The sequence below is a fragment of the Alosa pseudoharengus genome, unplaced genomic scaffold (assembly GCF_046254945.1).
Source record: "Alosa pseudoharengus isolate Yale_2024_CS ecotype anadromous, Long Island Sound unplaced genomic scaffold, YU_APseudo_1.1 YU_APseudo_1.1_scf_5, whole genome shotgun sequence".
NCBI classification, from domain to species: Eukaryota; Metazoa; Chordata; class Actinopteri; order Clupeiformes; family Clupeidae; genus Alosa; species Alosa pseudoharengus.
Window position 1 is genome coordinate 25,887,785 of NW_027468837.1, and position 20,196 is coordinate 25,907,980.

Here is a 20,196-nt window from a genome sequence, read left to right on the forward strand (position 1 = left end):
AAAGTGGCTAGTGGACAGACAGTTCAAGACATGGAGGTGGTGAAGAGGCAGACAGACTATGCGGAGAAGTCTATTTCTCCTCTTCCCTTAAGTGATGAATATAGCAGCCTATGAAATGTTTTTGTTGATATGACAGGTTGTTTAAATTAAAACAGGCAAAAGCACCTTTGGTTTCACGTTTCGTCTTGATTGACCGAGGCTACAGAATATGAGGGGAAAGGTTTGTCAGTTCGTCAACAGATACAAGTCTTTTAAAGTCCATGAATCTTGTCTATGCATGAATCTAGCGAAAGGTTGTGCTCAACAGCCAATCTAGTGCACCTCTAATGCGAGTGGCTTTCGGTTTCGTTTTCATTGAACAAACAAGGTGCAACCAGAGCCCGTCTACAGACATTATTAGACATTCTCTGGTGCAACTAAAGGCCACTGTGTGTAACTAGCCTACCCCAGACAAGATCCCGAAACTGACAACCTGGAGAAACGTAAGGAAAACAGTAAGAACCCAAATGCAATGTGTATTCGTAACCTTGTATTTAGTAACCTATCTCGTGTTCCGAGACCTTCCGTGTACCTTTACGAGAGAGCTGCGGTATTAAGAGTTTCTGAAAAGTTAATAGCCTCGCAGTTGACAGTGACCAGGACCATGCGACTCTGCACATATGACGAACGACGGAATCATTTGCTTAACTTGTGATTTTAGACAGTTGCCATTTCCAAAACTTGGGCCATGCCTTTTTTATCACACGGTTGAGTTTTGGCAGTAGCAGTCAGCTTTCATTAGCTGATGTTTTCAGGATGTTAAAAGTCATAGCGTGTAGGCTGCCAAAATTAACACATTAAAGGAATGTATTTCTTTAGATTTTTGTAATTTGCTTAATATCTGTGCTTGATGAAACCAGAGCCCGTTTACGGAAAATCTCTGGGCTAAACCGAAACGAAAGTGTTCGTGAGCGCTTGTGTAAGAAATATCAAGTTTTAATAGTGTGCTGACTATTTGCAACCATGTTGTGCTGTTTGTTTAGGCCTAAGCCTACTAGTTTACTATGTTTGCTTACTTTGGCGAAAGTCAACATTCAAATTCAAAATCCATTTTGAAAAGACTTTGGACGGTCATGTGTTCCAGGAAGCGGCCTATGTCTGATGGGTCGGAATATGTCATAAATGGACGTTCTTTTTGTCTGATATCTTAGACTTCTGTGCACTGATATCCAGGACATATTAAAACAATCTCTCAGTAGGTTGGAAAAACATCTGGTGAAAATGGCTATGAACGGTCGTGATTCACAAGGAGATCATAGGCCTATGGAATGTGATGTACCAGGAAGCAATGTAAGTAGCCTAATGTTTGGACATTTACATCAGAAAATATTCTGTAGAATCATTAAGGGTCGCATCCTGAAATTTGATTGACTTGTTAGGCTAACTTGGATCCAAAACAATCCAGTTTATGATGATGTTTAAAATGTCAACATCCGATAAAAACAAAGTTGTATAAAAGGATTCTACAGTCCAGGCTCAGAGGAGGTATTATGATAATTGGTGCAATCGCAGCAGCAAGTCAGAGGTAGGCTGGTAGGATTATGCAAATGTACACTTATACACTTGGGATGTATTCTTTGGTGTACTGTTTACTAGGGTCTCTGTCTCACTCATTACAGGGATTGTGGCCATCTTATACTTAATTATAAACGGCTCAGGTTCTTGAAAAGTGTAGCTCTCACACCAAGTGTATTGTGTGTATCAGTTAAATAAGCAACACCATCAGCCACATGCAAAGGATCCACATAAATATCTGCATTGTATATGAATAAAAATATGTCTTTCTTCTTTACAGATGGAAATACCATCACTGATCTTGCTAATTCAACATTCATTATCTTAAAAGCCTCCCACAGGTCCACCTAAGTCAGCTGCAGTAGGGCCTCCAAACCAGGGCACTTCCATTCACCATGAGCAACAATCACAAATGCAACAAGACATGTCTTCCCAAGCTGATGGAGAAGCAGTGCCACACAGAGAGGTAGATATATTGACACATTGGTGATATTGTTAGTTGCTGTATTTTGATTTAAAGTTTCTGTAAAAGGTTATGATAATTATATCTATAATGTATAATGTTAGTTACGTGTACCAGTGGGTACACCTAATTTTTCCGCTGCAAAATATAAATAATTACATTTAGTAAAAAAAATGTCATTGATTTCTAGAATTGCTATTTTGTTCTGTAGCTGTTCCCCACTACAGGATCTTCATCTGGTGTTGTAGACCCAGCAGTAACACAGGCACACAATCACAGTGATACTCCCCAAAGTTCTACGATATCTGAGGTATAATAATAATAGATTTTTGTGTAGATTTTCACCAGAGGTGCTATGGCCCTGTACCATTCATGCTGTTCAGGTTAGTATAGGGATAGTATCCAGGGTTTCTACGTAGTATTAGCCTGGGTTTTCCCATGCTGCCTTACAAGCGCGATTTTATTCACGCTGCTAGGAAGCCTGGATTCCATGGACTTTGTTTTAACTTCAACGAAGGAACCAATCACAGAACGGGGGGGGGGGGGGGGTTGGGGGGGTGGCAGCAAGACGATGATGACCAAGCGGCAACATTCTAATTTGAACAATGAAGCCTACCCAGAAGTGCGAAAAATTGTAATACATCAAAAATCCGCTAGTCTATGAAGATGACACACCGAAGCGGTTATTAGCTATGTACAGACGCATTTGATAGACATTCGTAGCGCCCAATAAAGTGCTCTGGGCATTCGTTAACCACGTTTCAAATACGAGAAAATGTACATGTAGTTCCCAGACCCCATCTCAATGAGATGAGGTTTGGCGTTAGCCAGGCTAACGTAGTATGGAAAACCTGGAAAAGTATGGAATTAGATTTTTAGTAATTTCCAGGTCTGGATAAGTATGGGGAAAGAAAACAAGGGTATGGAGAAATATTTGTGTTTCCAGACTATTGCATCTACAGTACTAATCGCTTCACTTAGGTCATAATGAACCATCACTACTGTTGTGTAGCTTAACTGCCAGTCCACATTGTCAATATACAATTATATGGTGGTCCTCAGAAAAATGTCCGACAAGGGGACCCTGGCACCAAAACTAAATTGAGACCCCCTGGTCTATGCAAGTGCCCTACACCATTGTGCACTGGTATGTTTGTGTAGCTCTGCTATTTTCGGCTAAAACACTGGTAGACTTTTTCATTTAGATTTTGTAAAAGTTACCAAGACATGGATACTTAATTATCAGATAAATCATTATTGCAAACAAAAAATACTGTCTAAGGGTATTTCTGAGGCCTCTGCCAGCAGTGAACTAGTCTCTATCATATGTAGGTTATGCTGTAGCTACGGAGAACTAAAAATGTGAGTGCACCTTTCAACACAGCGCTTCCTCAATGAACATTATCCAACAATCGTCTTTTCTGAGGGCTAATAAGTTGTAATAATAATAAATAGTAAAGCCTGGTTAGCTATAGATCTAAAATGGCAAAATGTGTACAGCTCTAGGTCTTATTGCGCCCATGTCTTGTCACAGTCTTATGCAACATAGTAGCATATTATATTATATTATCATATCTTTAAAATAATTTATTTAAATAATAAACATTGACTTTGCACTTTCTCCATTGCTGAAATTAGGGCTCTCAGTCAATGAGCAACGTGTCTTATGCATTAACTACTGTAAAGCTTTTGTGTGGCATGTGGGAGCATTCAACTGATCGACTGATTGTTCGTGCTTAAGAGGATCTTTGTCATAGTAGAATTAAATCAAATCAAATAGATTTTGCCTCAATAAAAAGATAGCTTTTTGTAGACTTTAGACTTTTTCCATAATTTACCTTTCATTTGAGACCAGGATTATGCTTCTACACAAAGGGGTTCATGTGCAGTAAACATTTGATTGTCAGTATGCATTTTGGATAACCAATAGGCATTTTCACCAAACGTATGAGCATACCTTGGCAAATAATGGTCTAAAGCACTCATATTTTCATTCTATATTGATCTATTTTTGCATACAGCTTCACAAGTACGGTGCTAAGGCTCAGTTGTGTTTCTAAGTGATATCGAGTGACCTAGGGCTGAAATGTGGTCAGTTCAGAGATGCTTGTAATCCGACAGAAAGAAAAAACTATATTCTACCTATTTTGAAAGCAGTGGCCTAGTAGATTATTTTGGTACCAGGGTCAGTGACAGATAAGGGTTGGTAAGATGAGAAAATTAAAAATATGTTTAAACCTTTAAAACAAAACATGCCTGAGGTTTGCTAAAGTGTATACTTTGTATTTCTGTTGTATTCATATTATTCAATATGACATGTATGCTATTTTTTAACAAAAGATAGAACTAACAGCCTGTTAAATTGTCAAATGGTGTAACCACAAAAATTACAAATATCTAATATTTCACACCTCCTAGAGTTCATGCAATTGCTCTCATGAAATTATTAGTTTATTTTGTAATATCCTATGAGAATGTTTTATTATATTTATTTCTAAATTTAAATTATATGGGTTTTTCATTGTACTGAGCAAGACCATATGCTGTAAATATCTTGTTTTCTGTCTATTCTTTGGCCATTTGAGTAAAAATGGTTTAAACAACCATTATTACAGTAAAGTAGAGTATTAAATCATTATCCATATACATTTTTTGTACATTATTAGTATTTTAGACAAAATACTGGTTACACCAATTGACATAAATCGGTTACACCAATTGACCATAAAACGTTTATAGCAATAGGACAAGAAATTGACACAGAAAATAGGCATCAAGGTAAACTGAATTGGATATTTTGATATGTATTCATGTCATTCATCATATTCCATATCAAATATCATTTTATAACATCAATGAAGAAACTTGTGTTCTATTTGATTTCAATTCAGTTCTCATACAATTTCAGTCTATACCCATTTTTTTCAAAGAGAGTGAGATAAAGGGCCCTATTTTCCCGATGCAAAACCTGGCTCAAAGCGTCATTATTATTCTGACGCAAAGTTTTTTTCCTATCTTACACTTCACTTAAATAATGCGCCGAGGGGTGTGGCAATTACCGACATAAGGTGTGGTCTGGCACATGATGTAAAAATCGCTATCTTACACCGTCTAAAAAGCATTATGCCACTGACCAAGAAAAGCCTGGTCTATAGCGAAAGGCGCATATGAAACACGTCACTGTCACAAGGTGTAAGCAGCAATTCCTCTGCAGAATAAATGTCCTTAGGTTATTTATTCAGTCATTCGAACATTATAGGGGGAAGTTTTGCTTATTTCAGGCTATGTTTTTGCTGGTAACCCATTGTCAGTCAATATTGAAAGTAATTAACTGTGTATAACTGTTTTGTCGTTGACTATGACACCACAGTGAAGTTAGTTTCACTTTGCCTATATGTTCAATTAATAGACAAGTGCAGATGTGTGTAGCCTATACTCTACTCGGTTTTAGTAAAGAATGGCTTAGTGGAATACCTGTTCCATACGGTCTTGCGTACAAGCAAATTCCTTCAAATACACAGCTGACTATCAAAATACTGATGCGCTGTTTGAAGTTGCCCTGCTTGCTGTTAAAGGGAATGACAGATGTCCTCCTCATTGGTTTAAAGGATGTTAAGCCCAAAACACACCCATGACTGATTAAGAAACATAAGAGCCACCTTTTTGCTCCAGGCACCTGACGTTTGATAACAAAACCACCCCAAATGTGGACTGGACAAACCCCTAAATGTATTTACGCTATTTGCTAGTGACCATGCATTTTATATTGCTAAATTAGGGCCCCAAGTGTGTGTGAGAGAGAATAAGAGTGAGTGAAAGAGTGGACATGATAATTTCTTAACAACCAACCGGATATGCGTTCACATGCACTCTGTGGCGAGGCACATTTTATATATAATAGATGTATTTATATATTTGTATTTATAATTTGAACATACTGTTTACATACATCATAATAAAATATAAAAAAATAATTATGGAAGTTTAAATTTAAAATGAAAAGCTTTGATATTTCAAAAATCACTTAAATTGCAATCTAATTAAACCTAATTAAATTGCAATCTAATTCAAATGTAACCGGTTACACCATTTGACTTTTCTATTTAAAAGCAAAATTTGCAGGCATTATTATGGACAACTATGTACACACTTCACCTTTATGTGAATATTCAAACACAGTTTTTACATTACATTGAATATTTTATGATTATTATGATTTATCAACATTTTTAAAAGGTCATACCATTTGACATGTAACCTAAGCTTGCCTGGCCATGGCCTAAAAACACTATTATGTTACTTTAAGAGAGTTGCTAACCTTGACTCATAGCAGTTGGGGTCTTGAAGGGTCCTTCTCTATGACATAATTTCCTGTCACATGATTCTCTGACATAATACATACAAAATTGCTCCTTAAATGGTGGTTCTACTACTTGACATTTTAAGTGGTTGATGTGAAAGACACGATTCCCCATATTAATTAAAACATTCAGAACAATGGGGTTTCATTACTTGTATTAAATATAGAAAAGTTCTTGTGCAAGATCATGCCAGATTATTTTAGAAGGGATTTTGGAGAGAATTTCACATTTTTTTCAGCAAGTGTAATTATTTGGTTCATGTTTTTGTGGTTACACCGTGTTGACAATTTTACCCAAATTCAGTTAATACTCTTTCAAAATGAAATAAATCCAAAACTTTAAGATTAGGGTTTGATGAAAATTATATTTGAAAATAATTTGTCAAATGAGCACAAAAAAATGAGTGTCACGTCATTGACCCACCAATAGATTGACAGTGTGATGAACTGTCAGAGAGTGGCAAAGGGTAGAATGATAGGTTTTTTTGTACATCTCTGGAAATTACCACATTCTGCCCTCTTGGTCATTTATTTTGTCTTGGAAACACAACTGAGGCCCACTACCAGGTCTTATGAATCTGTATCTCAAAGTAGATCAATATAGAATGAAATATGAGTACTTTAGACCTTTATTTGCCAAGGTATGCTCATGCGTTTGGTAAAATGCCCGATGGAAACTCCCCATAGGACTTTTGGTTACCCAAAATGCATACTGACAATAAAAGGCTTACTGTGTGGCAACCTCTTGGTGTAGAAGCACAATCCTGGTCTCAAATGAAAGGTAACACTTTGAGGTTTCTTGTAGACTATTTGGAATGTATATCAGGGGTTCTGATATAGAATGACTACACAAAATATGAAATGATTACACAAAGTCTATATTTTTGCATTTTCTTTGTTGCTTCAATGGGTGTGTATTAGATGGACTATACATCTGCACAAGTAATATTGGATAAAACATGAATGTTCAATTTCTAGGGATTCCTGTGAATACTTCAATACCCAATAAGCTGCATCTACGTATTGCTAAGGGATATACACTGCAGCTAGAAAGTAGGCTGGCACCAGGCATTTTTGATCAAATTTAATCGAGACATAGTAAGATTAATCTCACAATCTAAAACACTATACAGATTGTACATGAACGATGTTGTCATATATGGATTCCCAAGAGTCCAAGCTTTTAAATGCTGTATAATATTATTATGCTAAATAGTAATATGGTGCATACAATTGATTTAGAATGTTGGGGGGAGGTGGGGGCACTGCAATAGTCTATGAGCTCCGCTTGGTGAAAACAAAACCTTGTGGTTGTATTTATTCATTGAAAACTATGATGCGCTAGATAGAATGGCAAAATTATTTGTTCAGTTATAGCTGAGGTTTAGAGGGAGCCATTTCTGCTCTGAGTTTAGTCATTAGAATACGGCAATGTGATTAGTGTGCCATGACTCTTCTTGAATTGCATTGACACCTGAAAGCCACAACTGTTAACTTGCTATGCCTCCATGCTTTCCTCACAGGATGTTCCCAAACATTTAGCTGCTATAACTCAGCAGCCTTCAAAAAGCCCATCATCCCCCTATACATCACATCAACACTTTGGACAATCCAGTAGAGATAGCCCGGTAAGTACAATGATATTGTTTGAGTAGTAGTACAGCACTGTGATGTACAACAGGACAGTATCTGAAGAACACTCTAGGATAGTAGTTTTCAGCCTATGCTTTTTACTGGTGACAAAGAAATAGGTCAAATAGATATTATGTAGAAAGCTGAAGAGTAAAATATCCATCTGCAGAAAAGGTAATGGTTGTATAGATTTATTTATATTTCATAATTATCAGTAGTTTTAATCTTGAAATATATCCATACTTTCCAGCAACAGGCCCCCTTGACCCAAGGAAATTCCAGTCATCCTTCCACATATGGAGAAACAACAAGTTCAGTCCCAAAGAAATTCACTGAGGTAGGTTGAGTCAAGTTATCAACACTTCTGCTATCTTCAGAATCACTTACAGCAGAGATTCCAAGACTCCTTTCTACCCACAGCAAGCTCCAAGGCTAGTGATGTTTTGTTAAATCACCAGCAGAAAATATTTACTTGAATGGGTTAAAGGGAAACTTGGCAGGTTTCCCCCTCTGCTTCCCTTCTCACTTCTCTTTCCGGGATGGTAGTCTCAATGTTGCAAGGTTGGTTTTCCGCCTGGGGACCCTAGGTGCAGCGGGGAAAGTTACCATTTTCACCGGAACAGGTCATGTAATCATCCAAATGATTTCTTAACGGGTTTATTACGTTGAAATAGTTGCCAAGTTCCCCATTAAATTTTAAGGTACAGTAATATCAACAAGCCAAAATAAGTTCATGTATAGTGTATTTTGCACTATGTATTATCATGCAAAAAACCCCAAACATTCATACATTTTAATGGTCTCTCCCACTTTTGGATGCACTTAAGGCCCCTACATCCAAAAAGCACCTCTCACCATTTGATGCAGAGATGGCTGTTTCCAAACAGTACAAAAAGTGCTAGAGATGTATATTAAGGTCTATTCATGAATTTTGTGCTTTAAAAAATGTAAATAATGGTCAGATGCAAATGCAACTTTATCCCAGCCTCTAGGAATGACAACAAATACCCTGGAACAAATACCAAGAGCACAAGAACAGTATGATGGGGCTAAAGGCCAGATGTCACAACAGAGTCCCTTTGGCCAAGGTTCCCAAGATCAGGATGAAATGGTTAGCGAAAACTCCTGCTTTTCTGTACTTCGGTCAAATCAGCGCTGCGCAGATCTGGCTAAACGTAAGGTTTGGTTGTATTGAAAGATTCAGCCACATCTGTGCAGCACTGCATGATCAAACACACCCGCTGCTTTTATTTTTAAAGAGACACCAGGCAAGCCTGATTTTTTTTCTCTATGAAACTCCCCAATCAGTGCTGCTCTCATTCAGTAATATTATCACATTTTGCAATCTGAACACACATGGTTATGGTGGCCTGACCTGACAAGAAGAGGCTACAAGGCCTGTAAAAATAGCTGAAAACCATGTGCCGGTAGGCTAAGGTTTTATCTGGTATGGTTAACAAAACTAAACCATGGAAAAACATTAATGTGAACTGTTAAAATCTGGATGATTTGATTAATTAGAATTTCACATTTAGGGTGATTTATTTGAATGAAAATGGGTTTTCTCTTTAACTTCCACCACCGACAGGCTCCCCTTGTGCTCCCCTAGTTCAGGGTGGGCTCACCGCTTCCCAGCTCCTACACACAAACAACATGGCAGTAAACAGGGAAGAGCTCATTCCCAGGAGGGGCACAGTTTCATCAGTTGTTTGAAAGTTGGTTCGGTTATATGGTGTCAGATCCAGAACAAACAAAGCCAAAGCCATCTAAACACTTCACCTGCTCATGCTACATGATTTAATTTGATGTCGTTATAGCCTACATCAGTGTTTCCCAAACTTTTTTTCTGGGGACCCACTTTTTAAAAATGACAGACCATCGCGACCCATTTCACTTCAAATCTACCCTGCAACCACCAATATTGTTTTAGGCCACAGGTTCTCCCAACTTTTCTATGCCTCCCCCAACCATACATTGCTATAGGATCTAGATAGATAGATCCTGCTTTGAACACGGTTGTGTTGCATTTTGAGCACCATCAAAAGTTGGAAATGACTACTGAAAAGATACGTTTTAATGCGCATCCGAGAGTTGGGGAAATTCTCGCATGTTGCGCAGTCGTCATTCGTCAGCATAGTAAGTAGGGGTGTGATTCTCTCATGTAAAAGACGATATGATTCGCATCTAGATACATGGGCACGATTCGATACAAGAAAAGATACATGTTTATAAAAAACGATTCAGTACGATTCGATGCGATGCGATTCGATGCAATTCGATGCAGTTCAAGAATGGAAAGCATTCTGAAAGATTTTTTATCATTTGCTCATGGTGCATATTAATTTTATATTATCAATTATCATGGTCATGGTTGTCAATTAGGCAAAAAAAATGTGTGAATATGATTATCTAAACGAGGTTTGTTTCATATACTGTATTGAAATGAAAAAAGAATAGTCTACATTTCAGTCAAACACAGCAGCCAAATACAACATAAAAATATTTTTTATAGACTTTATAGATCTTTCACAGATTTTATAGAGGTATATCTGATTGTTTTCATGGAGCTGTAGCCTTGTTGAGGTAAGACAAGACCAAAATAAAAGTGCTTAAGAAACTCTTGACCTTTTCTCATATAGCCTAGCCTACCCTACAAGAATAAAATAGGTCTACAAATCAATAAACTCTCTGGGCTTATTTTGTTCCAAAAGTAGACCTAATGCAGAAACCTATAATGCCACAAGTCTGAGTGAATATTAACAAAATCATTGGCTAATAATTTGTGCATCGTTTTAGCAGCAAGGGCCAAATTATTATTTAACATTAAGGAAATCCCTTCATCAAAGGTAAGGCTACTCTATCATTGCTGTTTAGGAATGCTGTGTTTAAGTGTTTAATTTCGCGCTGGATTTCGAAAAACAAAAGCCGACCGAGTGCAAGTTGTCACATGCTTAAGTTGCAGTAGATGTATGGTTAATGAGGTCATTTGACAACTTTGGGCAATGAATGTAACCAAAAACGAACTGCATTACCCACAATTCCGTACCACGTATAGTTTCAAAACCGGAAGTGGGACGAACGCGCTGCTTGGAACGTAAATGAGAGTCTGAGCGAGCAGAAAACGTTGTTAACCGATTCATAACAAGTAAATCGATATAACGACCGGTTCATTTCAGTTTTTTTCCGATACGGGGCTTTACGTATCGATGTAGCCGTATCTTACACGTTAAAAACGGATACCGATACGTATCGGTTAATCTTTACACCCCTAATAGTAAGCTGTTCCTGTATTTCTAAATAAAAATGTTGTAGGCCACGTTGCGTTGCAGACAAATGGGTCCATAACACTGTGGACGTCAATTCTGATGTCAGACAGCAAATAACTCAAGTAGTTATATTGTATTGTTGTATTATATCATATTGTATAGTTGTTATATCAGAACAAGAGGCTTTTGCGCAATAGCCGGAAGAATGCGCCTTTACTTTGGAGTTAGTGAGGTAGAAAACGAGAGGAATAGTGTTTAAAATGTCCATTTAAATTGTAGCCTAATATAATGCACTGTTGTGCATTTTAAATCAGAAATAAGAATGTGAGGAGATTGCTATTAACTTTAAAGATTGCATCTGCAATCAAAACTATACATGCAAATTGAATGGCCTTATGTCCGGTCTATGGATGTCTGCTTTAGTTGACAGCACGGTCACTAGATTTTAATCGGTAAAGTTGAGGAGCTGGTATCTGTTAATGTTCGTGCAAATAGGCGGATTCATGTCCCTTGCAGTTTGCAACTGCGAGGTACATGGCAGGCGCCCCACATAACGGTTTCATTTTGAGAGGAAGATATATAGTCATGCTGGCACCCCTCTGTGATGCGTTCGTCCCCCAGTTTCATGAGCTTTTATGACAAAAACGTGACTGTGGTAGTTAACAAACTACATCCTAATAGAAAACTGTTAGCTTCCCTGGTATCAAATGACAAATGGTATCAGTTAGGCCTATAACACAACATAAATTGTGCTGGCGACCCAAATAAAATCTCCTGCGACCCACCCGTGGGTCGCGACCCAGACTTTGGGAACACTGCTTTAATCATTCGGTTCAAAGATAAAATGCAGTACAGCATAGCATTATGATTATTATGGCTCTTTGCCTAGAACTGTAGACTTTTACAGCACACAAGGCCCGACAGGTCCACATGTTTGCGCCTCACACGACTCTCCTGCTGCAGTCAGTTGAACATTGTGTGTATACAGCAACCAACACTTGTTACTGTGCATCTGTGTAATCTGTGCATATATTTGTAGATATGTCTTAAAGGGATCTTTTGATTAAATAAACTGTATTTGTTCGTTTAAAAAATATAGCATAGTTGCAGGTTCTGTTGCATGTTTGATAACATGTATGCTTAATTGTTTTCAAACAGAAACCATCAGAGGATCTGATGCAACAGTCTCCCCCCCAAGATGTTGCAGCGGTCCTTGTGGAAATAAAATGCAGAATAAAAGAACAGCCACAAAAATGGCAAAAGAGATTACAGAAGGCCCTCCAGACATTTTGCAATAAACTTCCTGGGAATGTTGAGATATGCCGCCTACACATTTTGGACACCATTTCAGAACCATTGTCAGCAAAGATTATCGTAAACTCTTCATCAGGTAAGAAAAGATGCCACTACAGGGGTCCCCAAACTTTTTCTTTCGGGGGGCAAGTTCACTATGACTGGCTCTAAGAGAGGGCCAGAGACTCTGAGTATATCAGCTTAGTGCTGTGAACAACAGCAGTCTACCTCAGTTGAATATTCCATTACATTTAATAGTAGGCTACTGCAATTTAATACCATTGTTAGCTGTGTTTCTGTTGCTATCATGCCATGTCATTGTAAAATGTAGCTCAAATGAAATAATACTAATAAAAAGACTTTAGCATTCCCAGAAGTATTAACAGGGAGTCCCAAAAGTATTTTATTCAAAATGTGTGAACTCTGAACTCTGTGTCTTTGCATACACAGCTCAAGTTTTGAACAAGCAATATCCTACAAATAATTTAAAGGAGAATTCCGGTGTGATATTGACCTAAAGTGTGTTGAAACATGATACCGAGTGTGAACGTATGTCTCATAGCCCATCTCGGCTTGTCCCCTGCACTCCAAAATCTGGCGCTAGTTTGCCGATGCTACCAACAGCTTTTTCAATGGTGCTGCTTCGGCATCGGGCTAGCCATGCAAATAAATCACTGTTTTACACCATTTACGAGGCTCAATGTATCTCCACACTTCATTGGTAGACTACCGAAGGCCCTGACATTTAAAACAAGACATTGAGAACTTTTAATTCCGTGGAAATGCATGGATTCCAGTTGCTGCTACTGGAAGAAACTGGAATCCATGCATTTCCACTGAATTATTTTTGGAATCTGATCCCTTATCATACCTGTTCATTCTTACTCGTCGCTCGACTTATCGTGACTAAATTCAAGATGGCTGCAAACGCTAAACTTCGTGAAGATACTGTCTGTATAAATCGTCTTGTAAGTAAACTACCAGTGCTTTTTCAAAGTTCTCAATGTCTCGTTTTAAATGTCAGGGCCTTCAGTAGTCTACCAATGAAGTGTAGATACATTGAGCCTCGTAAATGGTGTAAAACAGTGATTTATTTGCATGGCTAGCCCGATGCCGAAGCACCACCATTGAAAAAGCTGTTGGTAGCATCAGCTAACTAGCGCCAGATTTTGGAGTGCAGGGGACAAGCCGAGATGGGCTATGAGTAGGGTTGGGTATCATTTGGGTTTTATCCGATACCGGTGCTAAATCGATACTTTTAAAACGGTGCCGGTGCCTAAACGGTGCCTGAACCGGTACTTTGTTTATAAATTAAAATGGTCTAAAGCATTAATTGCTTTTTTGTATTGATAAGACAAATTTGAACATGAAATTGAACTGTTATATTCAATTTACTATCAATATCTCATTGCTCCTACGCATAATACATTTAAATGTTAAAACAGCTTGCCATGGATGCACACAATGGTAAGCTCTGCTTTCAAGTTTACCCAGTGTAGGCGGTTTGCCATAAGGTATGTTAAAACCGCTTGCCATAGAACTCCCAGGTCATGGACAACGGCATTTGCAAGCAAGCTTATCTAAAAAAACAGGGACTCTACTTTCCAGTTAATTCATTTCAGTGTGTTCCCAAATGCTTCAAGAAATGTCATGTCTTCCCCCATAACACGCAATAGTTTTGAACATGTAAGGCTACATTATGTCGGTGTTGAAGTGTTTAGATTCCCAGCGCTAGTAAGCCTAGCAACTATGGCTATGCGCTAACACCAGTCAGCTGAGTTTAATTAGCGATAATGTACGGAGAATCTCGGAGATGGTTCTGTAGCCTCTTTGACAGCTCAGTGACATCAGGTATGTAACCTACATATTTATGTTTTTGCCAGCTAACTTTTAACATGATCTTCATATTCATATTCATATTTACTGATAACATTTCAAATAAATGCCAGTTAGCGCATTAGCAAGGATATTGTGTAAGGTATACTGTTGATGTTGTTTCATAGCCTTTTGCTTGTGTGTAGTTAGGCCCACTGCTAGATTTAAAGTAAGCTACTTGGGCTCACGCAAGCTGTCAAACACTGTCCACTCGCCTATGTGGTGCACCCCTCTGGTTTATACATCCAGTGTTTATGTTAGCTAACTGTATCTGGATGTGTTGCTATCAGAGCAAGACGTTAGAGATGGCGCATGACATGCAGTGATGCCTCGTAAAAAAAAAATAAAAAAAACGATTTAAGCACCGAAATGAGGCACCGAAATCCACGTTGTTATTCGATACAGTTACTACCGTTTGCGTCGGCACCGGTGCCATATTAGAACCGTGTTTCGGTGCCCAACCCTAGCTATGAGACATACGTTCACACTCGGTATCATGTTTCAACACACTTTAGGTCAATATCACACCGGAATTCTCCTTTAAAGTTCTCAAACAATGAGAGTTGTATGAAGTGCTGGCAAAAACATCTGAAATGACCACCATTCTAACTTTCACTCACCTGATGAGAACTTTGAACTCTGTATGAACATTTGAACGAGTGAATAAAAAAATAGAAATAATTATCCCAGAAAGTCCCAGAAATATGACTTGAATAGAAGTTCGGTAGTTATTAAGAAATTAATTGATAAACTTTTAGAATACTTTGAGCACTGATGCAGTCAGCATAGGTCTCTTACATTGTTTGCAGGTAAGCCTACATTTCATTCCGTTTTCGATGGCAAATGCGTAACAGCGGCAAAACAACCACCAGTGGACAAAAAGAGTATTACATGTGTACTGTTAAGACTCGCCATAGAGAATGAATGGGGGAAATTACGGAGGTTATAGTTTGACTGTGTCGTACTCCTGTGCGGGCCAGATGCTATATGCCACGGACATGTTTTGGGGGAGCCACCCAAAATGAGGTGGCGGGCCGTAGTTTGGTGACCACTGGTCTAGTACGATGGTATTATAGTTTGTATATGTCATTGGTCCAGAGTCTTGATATTATGTCTAATCTCAATTTAATAATTCATTCTAGCCTGTGAAATGCTGTTAAACGAAAAGAAAGTAACACTAAAGCTCAAGGACATAAATGAAGAAGCTACAGTGCTCTTTAAAACTGAAGTACCAGTAGATGAGCCTTCTCCAGTGCCAGCCTTCCGCACAAAATATGCAAAGTCTGGGGAAAAAGCACGAGAGGCATGTATAACAGTTACTGTTATTGCAATTAATGATTATCATTGCATTTTCTCTTTTTTGAAAATAGTATTTTGACAGTAACCAAACTGGTAATTCTTCCCTTTTTATAGATCCCAATGACAGTGAGTGCGGTTGTGGATGTCAAGAAGTATGACCCTCACCTTGCTAATGAACTCCTAAAGAAATTCAGACAACACATTACACAGAATAATATTCTCACTGTGAGTGGGACCTTTGAAGAGGTGGAAGAATTTTACAAGGAATTCCGCCAAGTTGTTGGACAGCCAATAACAAGTAATACCTACACAGTGTCTGAACACACCAACCCCGACCAGATGGAGACTAGTAGAGAGACTTGTAGCGAGACTTTGAGGGTGCCACTGTATCAGTATTGGTACTTGAATCACATGTACAGGAAGGAAATAGAAAGTATTGAAGAGAAACATGGAGTGACGATCAAAGCTGATGTGTGTGTTTCAGTTGAAGATACTACTGGAGCCAACAGCAAGTCAGTCACAAATGCCTCTCAGGGATTTCAAGAAATGTTCCTGAAATGCGCTGCTGATATTGTTAGTGTCCCAGTACCAAGTGTGGTTGATTTGGTGAAGGAGATTCAGAGCTTGGATGACAAACTCATGCTTAATACCTCTGCCCAGAACTGGAAACTAGTAGGGCCACGTAATCATGTAGCCGCAGTACAGAGAGAGTTGAATCTGATGGATTACAAGGATGATCCAAGATCAGAGAGATCTGAGAGGGGACGGCAGGACACAGCTCAAAACATGAATCTCCTTGAGAGATGGGATGCACCCAAAAGTATTCAGATGAACATCAAGGACCCTCTATTATCCAGTGGGCTGTGCATTACGAATGGCTGTTTGGAGCTCATGAAGAAAGCTTTCAAGAAGCAAATTAAGGATCTTGAGAATAAATTTGGTGTTGACTTCCAGGAAAAGAAGACCGATGAAGATGTAACTATCACAGCTCAGACCAGGGGGAATCAAATAGTCAATCTGGAAATGAATGCCCTCAGGGCACTGATGTCTCTTTATCAAAAAGCTTTCACGACAACTATGTACTGTCCTTTGCAAAACGCATCTCACAACCAAACAGAGATGGTAAAGAAGCATCTCGGCGACATCCGGGAACGAAACTCATCTCTTGTTGTTGCAGATGGATTAGAGAATGGAGTCTGGAAGATGATTGGCCTTCCAGATCATCTACGTTTTGCAGTAAGTGAAATCGAGAAGAGGCTAACTGCACCTGTCTTTGATGAAAAACACAAGGACATGATTGGATATGAGCGAGGTATTGAGTTCTTGAGACCATATGTTGATGGCCCAGCATGGGAAGCTGCGAAAGGGCACGAAGAAATGGAGTGGGAACATGGAGCAGCAGGTGGGGAAGGAGTTTATGTGAACATGGGAGAGCAAGGAGGAGCAGGATGGAAAGCAAATGGGGGATTTGAGGGTGATGCAAAAGGATATGGATCGTCAGTGGATGGAGCCACCAGTCCTGATCTATATGGAGAAGAGGAACGAAAACTAGGATCACCTAGGAGGAAGGCAGCAAATGGATATGAAGGACAAGAAAAGCGGGAGGCAGGTTCAAGAGAAGGACCAAATGATAATCATAAAGCACTATCTGGAGGAAAAGATGGAAGTGGACCCTCAGAGGACGAGACCTGCCCTATCTGCATGGATGAGTTTACCGATAAAGACAAGCTGTCGTGTGGCCATGCTTTCTGTAAGGACTGCTTAAGACAGTCAGTGGAAAGCATGGGTGCCACCTGCCCGGTGTGTAAGAAGGTGTTTGGAAAGATTGTGGGAGACCAGCCAGATGGAACGATGACATACAATTTTCAGAGTCTATCCCTTCCTGGGTTTAAACAAAGTGGCAGCATAGTCATTAACTATAACATTCCAACTGGCACTCAGTCGGTAAGGGGTGTATTTTTAAAATCTTTTTTGTCTATATGTAATTTTCCCAATAACAAGGTAGCATACCAGAAAAGTAGTAGGTTAATATTCTGCAGTAGATGTTCAGTACCGTAATAATACGCAATTATATTGAAATTATATTTTCTCTCATTCTTTTTGGCAGAAGAAGCATCCTAAGCCAGGAAGGCCATTCCAAGGTGCACATAGAACAGCTTACTTGCCAGACAACAAGGAAGGGAGGGAGGTACTGGCACTCCTGAAGAAGGCCTTTGACCAGAGGTTGATATTTACAGTGGGCACCTCACGCACCAGTGGCATGGATGACTGTGTGACCTGGAATGACGTCCATCATAAAACCAACATCCATGGAGGAGCACAAAAGTAGGTGGCTAATAAAATAGATGTTTGCAGGTTGCAGAATTTACCAAATTTGGTACATTTGCTAGCTAACACAGATGTGGTTACCAGAGTTTCAAATGTCTATATAACTCATGGAAAAGTGGAATCTCAGGTTATATGCCTGGTGAGCGTGCTTATTTCATTTTATGTTGTCTGAAAACATAACTTAAAAGGTTGTCATTAATGTAACTTTTGCTTCCTTTGTCAGTTTTGGCTACCCGGATGATGACTACCTGAAGAGAGTGCGAGATGAACTCAAAGCCAAAGGCATCGAGTGAAGAAGCTGCAATAATAACGGCTTAGATGCAGACAGCAAGAATGGTTGTCTGAGAAAGTATCCAAGTATTTAGTCTTCTGACCTTTCTGTTCCTAAGATTACTTACATATTTGATTAATATCGGGCTGTTTGAATTGTTTGTGTGATCATAGCAATGTAGGGAACTAGCAGAGAAATGTGTCCAAAGTTTATTTTACTGAAAATGTCTAGGTTTTTCTTGCCGTTTCTTTTCCTTCTAATATCTCATGATGGAGAATTATATATATTGGGGGTCTTCAAATCAACTATCGTAAAAAATAAACAAATCGTGTTAAACTGAGATTCATTTGTGTAAAACATTTCTAGTGTATGAGGTATGAGGGCAAATATAGTTGAAAATGTTTGTTGCCATTATGAATAATAAAAATACAACTGCTAGTTTGGAATATCTTGAGTGTTTTAAGTGTCATTGTAACAGCAAACCATATATATATATATATATATATATATATATAATATATATTTCTGGTGCACGTCAGCTCTTCCTGTTCACATTAGGCCTTCTGGGGCCTATATATATTATATTTTCAGAATGAATTGCTGAGTTATTGATCTGAGTTTGTTTAGAAGGCTGAAAGTGTGATGACTCCGCACCCTTACGGTGCATTCATGGCACCTGGGAATGACCGCCCCCGTGATTACGTTGTTTTTCCCACTGCAAGTGTTCATGTGCTTTGCCGTCGGAATGTGTGAAAAACATGGATGCCACAACAAAGGTTAAAACATACGCTCACTAATCCTAAACAAACAATTGTATTTGCTTAAAAATATAGTGTAATGCTTATGAAAGAAAGATATGCAGCTTTCAAGTGACAAAAACGGCAAATTCCCAAGTTCACATTAAAACTGTTGGATATGAAAGGCCACATGGACTACAAACGAACTACAATGTAACGACAAAAGTGATGATGAGCCCCTAACTGGGAAACTGTTAGCAAAATCTAGCCCCAGTTTCCGACCTCTGATTCCCACATGAAGTGTTGTGAATGATACGGAATGATGACGTTTTCACTGGGGAAAAGTTTTTTCCGATGCCCATGAACGCACAGATAGTGTTGATGAAAACATAGCAGACACTCATCAGAGGACCACAGCAGGTGACTGCATCCATTTCATTGGGCATTCACCTGTACAGTAGATACTAGCGGCAACCTGGCGGGTAGATTGCCCAAGGGGTCTCTGTAAGCTTCCTGGATTTCTTCTATGGACACAGTTCGCTAACCTCACTACATTATCCAGACCTTCACATCCCTGTCCCTGCCTGGTTGGAGGTTGAGGGCATTCAGCCATTGCTCCAGGGTACGAGTACCAAGATGGCCCAGTGGGACTCTGATGCCAATATCATGCCCAGCAGTTTCTGAAAGTAGACCAGCTCTAAACATTTGCCCAGGCTAGCCAAAGGTGCATATGACCGCCAGAATTCTTGCCCCTCTATGAGGGGGTAAGAGATGCCCTCACTGTGAGTTCAGGCAAAGCCCTAGAAAGACTGCTCTTCTTCAAGTTCACCATGAAGCCAAGGGACTGAAAGTGGGGCAAGACTGTGTCTTCATGAGATGGAGTGCAGACCAGTTGTCAAGGTATGGCATGATCTATAAGCCTGCCCTATCATTACAGGTGCCGTCACTTCATGTGATGCTCACTGTAACAGGATGGACGGCGGCGGAGTAGACAGAGAAGGCCAAGTGATTTCAAAAAGTTATTTTTTTTATTTTTCTCTTTCTTTTTTTTTTCTTTTCTAAAACTATGTGCAAATCATTACCATGTCATAACACTCAAAAAGGAAAACAAAAACTGA

At 39.0% G+C, this 20,196-nt stretch overlaps 1 protein-coding gene across 8 annotated transcripts; it reads left to right on the forward strand.

The window, feature by feature from the left end:
* The first annotated feature begins 335 nt into the window (after positions 1–335).
* Positions 336–18,787, forward strand: LOC143104749 (uncharacterized). Of its 8 annotated transcripts, none has more exons than XM_076269026.1 (12): positions 336–494; positions 1,191–1,329; positions 1,886–2,020; positions 2,229–2,327; positions 7,901–8,005; positions 8,260–8,346; positions 8,995–9,120; positions 12,434–12,665; positions 15,586–15,746; positions 15,857–17,686; positions 17,850–18,067; positions 18,294–18,787. In XM_076269026.1, exons 2-12 carry the CDS (start codon positions 1,261–1,263, stop codon positions 18,361–18,363), a joined length of 3,132 nt encoding a protein of 1,043 aa, XP_076125141.1. In that variant the 5' UTR covers positions 336–494; positions 1,191–1,260; the 3' UTR covers positions 18,364–18,787. The 8 variants fall into 8 exon arrangements, with proteins under 8 accessions (XP_076125141.1, XP_076125139.1, XP_076125137.1 ...); XM_076269024.1 differs by having other exon boundaries at positions 1,236–1,329; XM_076269022.1 differs by having other exon boundaries at positions 1,239–1,329.
* Positions 18,788–20,196: the final 1,409 nt, after the last annotated feature.